This window comes from Rhododendron vialii, chromosome 12a (assembly GCF_030253575.1).
Source record: "Rhododendron vialii isolate Sample 1 chromosome 12a, ASM3025357v1".
Classification (NCBI taxonomy): domain Eukaryota; kingdom Viridiplantae; phylum Streptophyta; class Magnoliopsida; order Ericales; family Ericaceae; genus Rhododendron; species Rhododendron vialii.
Window position 1 is genome coordinate 4,536,539 of NC_080568.1, and position 8,611 is coordinate 4,545,149.

Below are 8,611 nucleotides of genomic sequence, written 5' to 3' on the forward strand. Positions count from 1 at the left end.
CTTTGGTGGTTATTACCATGTGCTTCTGCTTCTTAATTTAGAAAGAACAGAAGAAAAAACACTCACAACTGAAGAAGTTGCGACCGGTACATGTTACAGAACAGTTTCTTCAATAAAACGAAAATAAAGACAACCAAGTGAAAAGCAAAGGAGGTAACAAAATCAGGTTTGCGCAACAAAAATTCCGTAAACCGATGGCCCGAAAACGGAATTGAACCCTAGGGAAACAAAAAGTTCCTTCTTCAAACACGATGATAAAGGTCTTTGAATACAACGTCAGACTCTCTCTCTGGTTTAGTTAGCTGAGGTTTTTTTACTCGGGGATCATTTGCTCATTATCAGCCTCTCCTTCTTGCTCGATTGTTGGTTTCGATGGAGTTGACCCTGGCACTTGCTTCTTCTTGATTCCGCTAACAATATCATCAATCCTAAGAAGCATGGAAGCCGCCTCAATGGCTGTCTTAAAGGTTTGTGCTTTCACATTATAAGCATCCCAAATCTGTAGCATACAAGCATTCAATATCAATTGTATGTGGTACACAACACCAAACTACACAATTTATGTACGAGTCAGTCACTAACAAGATCCAAAAAGTAAATACAAGAAGAACAAAGAAAGTGAGGGGGGCTGTACCTTTCGCTCTCTCATGTCCGAAATTGCACCAGTATTTCCGTCTATACCAATCCATGAATTTTCCCCATCTGCATGCTACACAAAAAAAAATAGAGAGAGAGAGAGAGAGAGAGAGAGAGAGAGAGAGAGAGAGATTAACTAGTTAGAAAAATAAATTATACTGCTAATATACTTAAATGGCATAAAAAATAAAAAATAAAAAAGGGGGCTGAATCTCAATTTTAATCTAGGATTCAAAGAGTTGGGCAAAGTCCATGTTAGCACTCCGTGATTTGGGACTTGTAAATTTGGGGGTCGCAAAAGCCCCCACAAATCACCTTAAAGTGACTTTTGCACTAAAAAGTCAATACGGTTCTTCATGGTGAACAAAGAAAAATTTGTTGGGCAGTTCCCTCCCAGATAGGTGGACGCACCTACAGTAGTTATCACTTGAACAGTCGGCTATAGGGAAGTGGCTATCATACCACGATACTGATGAACGATACAAGATGAAAGAAAATCGGTCTACAGATTTCTTACCTTCCCCTGCAGTGCAGTCATAGTCCTTATCACATTGACACCACAATTCTGCGCCAAAGTCCGTGGTATAGCCTCAAAAGCAATTGCAGCAGCTTCGTAAGGCCACTGTTTCAGAGTTATCCCCCCGCAAAAAAAGGAAAAGCATACAGTTCCAAAAATTCAGAGAAGGCAAGTAAAGGATCAGGAATTCAGGATAACAAAAAATGATGCATGCTAAGGAAATTTATACCTTCTCAATGCCTTCAATAGATTGACTCTTCTGCTTCAGAGTAGCAGACACAGTTAACTCTGTCGCACCACCACCAGGAAGAAGTTTTGGATTCTTTAAGATATTCCTCGCCACAGACATAGCGTCCTGAGAAAAATAAAATGCTTCAGAACCCCAAATTCCCTATCTAAAAGGAACTCTCGAGTGAAACAACAAAATACCTGCAAATTTCTCTCGACTTCATTCAAGAGATCCTTGCTAGCACCTCGTAAAAGAACTGTACATGCTTTAGGGTCTTTGCAGTTATCAACGAAAGCAAAGAACTCATCTCCGATTTTCTTAACCTCAAAAAGTCCAGCCCCAGTTCCTACATCTGATTCCTGAAGTTCATCCGGTCTGTTTACAATGGTCGCACCACAAGCTTTCGCAATTCTGTTGTTATCTGTTTTCCTCAGTCTCCTTATTGCACTCACTCCAGCTTTACTGAAGTAATGGCAAGCTAAGTCACTAAGTCCTTTTTCTGTTATGACCAAGTCGGGTTTGAACTTCAGTATTTGCATGCAAATGCTCTCAATATATTCTTCCTCCATTTTCAGGAGGACTGCCCAGTCTTCTTCTCTAACCAACTCCGCATTTGTTTGATTCTCCCCTTTCTTATACTCAAGAGGGCAATCAAGTAAAATGATACGTGGGTTAATGATTTTTCTTCTCATTTTCCCAGGCGCAACGACATCTTTGCTAAACATAACTCCTTTAAGAACCTTGGAATCCTCCAACTGTCCGCCAGGAACTTTCTCAACCTTTATGTACTTCTTAATGTCAACTTCCCGGAGTCCTTGACCTAGGTCCACGCCAATTGTCGTAGTAGCATCGAGCGCCAAATCCTAAAAGTTGAAGAAAGTACAGACCAATAAGAGAAGACATAACTATGGCAGTTGGAAACCAAAGCACGTCAAAATAAACCTAAATAACTCCTAAAGACTGGAAATCATGAAACAACTGGTACAATCAAGCAAGCTACGTACACAGATGAAACAGTTTCAAGACAAATAAATCTCACATGACCGCACACGACAAAGATATAAGGTTACAATGCCTGTACATTTATACACATACATATGTTTTCATTGTTGGAACTTCCAATCCAAAGTGGATTTGTTTCATTATTTTGATAAAGAGAATTTAAGTTGTCTTAATAGTAGACTTGTAGCTGATGTATGTTTTCATTGTTGGAACTTCCAATCCAAAGTGGATTTGTTTCATTATTCTTATAAAGAGAATTAAGTTGTCTTAATAGTAGACTTGTAGCTGATTGAGAGAATACTTACAGCAATCAGATCCCCAAATTGACTGGTAAATTTTGTGCCTATACAACTCTTCACCAACTCCATCATTGTGACACCTGCCAAAAAAAGGGGGCATTATTCCACAGCAAATTATTAATTTATTAGAACAGCAAGCGGGAAGTATCTTATGACACTATGAGGGAAGTTAATACTTTTTCCACAGGTTTTGGTTTATGATAATCCTACACAACCAAATTCCTATTTTTCAGATTATTCAAGGCATAAAGTTAACGTAAGCAGTCTTTTAGATCTCAAGAGCTCATTACCATATTACAATGTGCAATCAGAAAGCAAAACACCATTTCAGCATTATATCTTTGCATCTATAGCACCCCAAGTAAAATTTGGTGTCAATACCATAAGGATAAAAGGGGAAAAATACCAAAAAGAGGCCGTGTCTAAATGCATGGCAAATGATACATTAAAAAATAAGGACCGAAGAGAAATAGCTCAAAATCCTGTTGGAGCTTACGGTCATTCACATCGATAGGCATAGCAATTTTGTCAAGAACTGCAATAGCATCCTCGAGAGCCTTACTGTAGGCTACAAAAGCAAATTAAAAGGCATTCGTCAAAATAAATACATAAAAGAAAACCTATTTCACCAATTCAATAAAAAAATTCAGATCAATGCCACATTACCTCGACAAATAACTGTAGGGTGAAACCTCTTGTCAATGAAAGCCTCGGCAACATGAAGCATTTCACCGGCTTGAAAAATTCCAGTTCAACAATCAGTTACATAGGTAAGGACATGATCACATATATAAATTAAAGCAGACAGCAAAGTTCCTCAATAGCATTAAGAAGAGTAGTCAACTCCCAGACACAAATTCAGCAGAGAATGATTACAAAACATTCATTGGGGAACACACGAAGCAATGAATGAATAAGAACGTAATGAATTCCTAGGCAAAGGTTATATCCAATCATGAATCATAACATTTGAAGCTCTACTTGCTACACTCCGTCCTACACAGTTCGATTGGACAACCTGTTTGAAAATAATAGGATTTCTTCTACAAAATCAAGAAACTATAACAACAAATCAGCAAGCTATTCAAAGAATTCATGTCCACCAAACTTCTACCAACTTTAAAGTATACCAAAAAGCACTGTGAAATCTAATGCACCTCAAAAGGAAAACAAGTCCTACACAATAGCATACCAAGAACTATGACTGACGTTGTCCCATCACCTACTTCTTCATCTTGCGTGCGGCTCAGTTCGATCATGGACTGTCATGTCATACACAGAGGCAACGATTAGAAGGATAAAAACAGTCAGAAAAACAGAGAGCTTCAAGCTCGAGGGGGGGGGGGGGGGGGGGGGGGAAGAAGAAAAAACTACAGAGTGCTTGAACGTATAATCTTTCCAACATGTCTTGTTAGAAATACACCATCAAACAACAAAACCAAATTAACACACAAGAAATACCATGAAGTCAAATTTTTAGTAATAGCGAGTAACCAGCGTACCTTAGCAGCTGGATGAGCAAGATCTAGCTCTCTGAGGATGGCATTCCCATCATTAGTCACTACAATTCCTGCCAACGAAAAACAGAAATTCATAACCAATAAGATAAAAAATAAATCTTATTCTACCTGTAAGTAAAACAAATTCCAAGTACCAAGATAACCCATAACACCATCAACAAAGTCAACTTTAGGAAACTTTGCCAAAGATTGCCTACATTGAACTCGTGGTGGTTATCTAAATGGAAAAATATTAAGGTTAGGGTCATATAAGGAGAAGGGGGAGGGTCTTCAACCTTACAGGACATAAGCTAATTCACAGCAACACAACATAGAATAGGATAATATCAAAAATGTATTATAGGTTGTCGCAGTGTTATATGAACCGTTTATTTTCCAATGTTCAACGGATATCACAAGGGTAAGGGTGTGTGGAATATGTGTCCAATACCCATACCCAATTTAGATGCTTGGATTCTTTATTTGTTTATGATATGATATTTGAAGGAAAACAAACTCGTGCTAGACACTTGACATTCTATTCTTTCATGTGGACGACAGAAAATTCAAATGATCTTTCTTAATGCTACTTGATTTGAGTAGATTTCTCAAAAACTTACAGCATGCTATCCGACAATACAAAACACAATGCAAATAAGGGTTCAGCCATTAAGGACATGTCTCCATACTATACCTAACCTTGATATCCTAATATCTATACTCATGAAGGTCCGACGCTTGGACAGGCACTCGAACCTGATACTTGTCACCGAATCCATGTAACATAGGACTGCAAAGTGCTAAAACTCCAAGCTCTATCAGGACCAACCAAAATAAGCCTAAAAATACCCTTACTAAATACTTTAAAGTTAGACTCAAACCAACCCTAAAGATGATAAAAGGAAAAAAAAAAATCCAAAAGCATGCTCCACATGAAACTGAACATATAACTAAAAGCTATAACCACAACCAGAAATCAGCAAGTTCAAACAGAAACTACCATGACAAATAAGAAAAAAGTCAATACTTAAGCAGTTCATTCCCTGGAAACAGAAAATGCATATTTGTTTATTATATGATGACTAGCATGGTGAACTTACATTTCCAAATAGACACAACAATTGATCATTTGGTTCATAAAAGTTCTGTCGTTTGTAGCAACTTCCCATTAACCATATGGAAACTCATTTTTCCTTTCAAATGGTCTGTTGATCCACCAGTGTTTAAATGCCTCGATACTTTGCAAGTAATAAGCTCCTTTTTTGATAACTCGATATCCAACCCAAAGGAGCAACTAATCCAGGGTACCAAAGCCATTGTCCACTAGCGGGGGGTTAATGAAAATTGGGGCAAAGCCCCTTAGAGACAGGCCCGACAAAGGAATTGATAACTTGTGAGTTGGAATCAAACCCAGACCAAAGGCCTCCAAAAGGCCCCTTGTTGCAAGATGACTACCACTATACCAACCCCCGTGGGATGCTAGTAATAAGCTCCTTGATAGTGGCACTCAATGTTTGAAGGTACAGTGGTAAGTGCTTTGTAATACTTGGACGAAAATGGATCATGAGATGTTTGCAAAATTGAAACCCCCTTAGCCAGAATAACAGAAGTATGGTGACTTCAACTGAATCTAGATTTTCTACTTGAATGTCCAAGCAAGGACTCTACTTTGTCATCTTTAACACCGCATATTTTCCTTATAAGAAGTAAACCATAGGGGTTGTCCTTAATGTATTTGATACCATGTGGTCAACAAATGTGGTCACCGTAGGATTGCTCATTCGGTAAATCTGCTCTTTGTTCTCATACATATATTCTGCTTGTAGCAATTTGACACAAAACCATGATATACCAAGTGGTTGAATTCTAGTTATAGGATTAAATACGGCAACACGGCAAACCAAGGTACTTGCCACAAATTTCCCTCCCCCTCATTGTTCGATAAATATCATAAAATTTTAGTAAGAGAAAACAAATCAATCCTTTTTGTATTTAAAGCACTGGGACAACTAACTGTTTTTTTTTTTTCCTTTGATTAGTAAACTGGGAAGACTAACGGTATCACATAACTAAAAGGAAAGTACCTCCTGAAGCATCAAGTAGCATCTTTAACATGGATCGTGGACCCAAGGTAGTGCGAATTATGTCAGCCACAGCCTGCACAGAAATAAATAAATAAATAATATCATCCCAGGGCAATCCAAAATATACAAAACACGTGCATAATGTCATGTCACCAATTTTGAAGTGAACTCTAATAATTTCAAATGATGTAAGGTTGAGTAACAAGCCGCATATTTCGAGCTATTGATCACTCAAAATGTGAAGAAAAATATTCGGTTAATAATCTTTGAACCAACAGAGGCTATCTCCCAGTAATGCAACGGAAATGGACAAACTCACAAAAGAAAGAAAACGAACTTCAAATGAAACATGTCATTGGAACTAAATTCACCTTGGAAGCTTGGATATTGGCATGGTGCACCCTATTGCCAGATTCACGATTCAAAGAATCATCTGCATATTGCAATCCACATATACAGATTAGCGATTTCACATTTAGAATGCCTAGTAAATTCGATAAACATACTAACATTGGGCGAAATGTTGAGAAACCTTTTGTGGGTGTAATTTGTAAGTTTATTCAGACACAAAATGCTACATTAGTTTCTCAACAACAACAACAACAAAAACATTGAAGTTATGATGGAATTACTATTGCTCCAATGAGTCCGTGGTGATGATACACAACCAAAATTCCAGGTTGCCATGTGATACTAAAAACTCTCATTTTGGTTAAAACTTAAAAGCAGCGGTATACTCGTTAAGCTTTTTAGAAGGAATTAATGGAATTCAAAGAAGAAAACAGACAACAGGTGATAAAACGAGTGCTTACTGAGAACGACTACAGGTGAGTGCATGGCTCCGAGGCGGATGGAGATGAACCCTGACTTGGTAACGATCGGAGTCTTGGATCTGCTTTTCGAATAGCTTTGTCGAGAGGGAAATGCGAAGGCCTGGAAACTGAGAGAGAGAGCGAGAGCGCCAAAACCCTAGAGAGATCGAGGTTCGTGTCACGTGCAGTCACGTGAGATATGCCTAGGCGATGCGCGCAAAGCCCAGTACTTTTTTTTTTTTGATAATCTAAAGGGTAGGAGGGGACGACCGGCGTAGCAACCCCTTTGGGGGTGACCATAGGGGCTCCCAACCTGTTGTGAAATATCTGGTTAGAGCCATAGCTATTTTCCGGAAGGACAGACCGTCACCACAGCACCACTTAGACGCTCAGCTGGCACAAGACCTTCCATGCGTTCCTCCAGCTCATATATTTTTTTTGCTACTAAAGAGGCTTGAACCCGAGTGCACATGGAGGGAGAGGCACTTAAGCCCCATCACCTATGCCAACTGGGCTACCACCATGATGGTGCAAAGCCCAGTACTTGACCCAAGTAATTCTGGAACGGACGCAACCGCTTTGGATAAAAAATCTTCACCGCTTGAAGGACACGTAATATATTTACAGAAAAATGACAGCTCAGGATGTGTTTTGATAATTAATACCCGCCAAGAATATTTTCAGCATTTAACATATCATTAATACCCGCCAACAAATGTTCTTAGCTTATACTTGGCGGGTATTAATTATCAAAACACATCATTGACTGTCATTTTCCCTATATATTTTCTCATTTCGAAAATGAAATAGAAATAATGAGTCATTGAAAGGATCTCCTATATCCCGGAAAAGAAGCACGAAAGACAAATGAGAAAAAGAATGCCTAAAGACATCCCCAGTCTTGACCCAAATTTTTATCCAAATATGAATAAAAACTCATTTTGAATTAAGCTCACTCCAATGGCAAAATGATTCATTAACCAAATATATTATTTTTTTATGCTTTCAAGACTATTTCTCTACATTTATGTTTCCCCCAACGATTTCGGCCAAAATGGTAGCACACATCTCTCTTCAACGACGCGGTTCTTATTCTGCAACCAGCTTCATGATTCCTCCGATAGAATAGGAAGAGATCGTTGAGACTTCAGCATTCAGATATCCAAGGCGAGAGAGAGAATTACAAGTATCCAAGCAAGCCATGGCGTCGTAGACTTCATGCTCTCAGAATGGCATAAAATGAGCCATTGAAAAGAAGAAAAAAAACGTTGGAATATTGGGGAGGAAAATGGAGAGAATCTTAGATTATCTCAAATTTGGGGAAAGAAATGGGTAAAATACAAAATGGAGAAGAGTTTGGGTCAAAGATTGAAGAGGGTTTTTTGTGGATTTCGCAGTCTTAAATGGGTCAAGGTTGACCATACTCTTAGAGCATAAGCACATGGATAAGCTCACACAAAAGACGTCAATTTTGGATCCAAATTCGAGATTTTTCTTGTACTTACTGATGAGGCCCTATCAATTAGTATTCCA

General features: G+C 38.5%; 1 protein-coding gene across 1 annotated transcript; it reads right to left on the minus strand.

Moving 5' to 3' along the window:
* Window positions 1-91: 91 nt before the first annotated feature.
* LOC131309332 (T-complex protein 1 subunit gamma-like) lies at window positions 92-7,310 on the minus strand. The gene is made up of 13 exons (XM_058335985.1): window positions 7,079-7,310; window positions 6,638-6,699; window positions 6,267-6,339; window positions 4,186-4,253; window positions 3,876-3,945; window positions 3,350-3,418; window positions 3,180-3,251; window positions 2,690-2,763; window positions 1,583-2,245; window positions 1,383-1,508; window positions 1,154-1,258; window positions 635-709; window positions 92-499 (listed from the first exon to the last, which is right to left on the minus strand). The coding sequence occupies exons 1-13, from the start codon at window positions 7,101-7,103 to the stop codon at window positions 314-316; spliced, it is 1,668 nt and encodes a 555-aa protein (XP_058191968.1). The 5' UTR covers window positions 7,104-7,310; the 3' UTR covers window positions 92-313.
* Window positions 7,311-8,611: the final 1,301 nt, after the last annotated feature.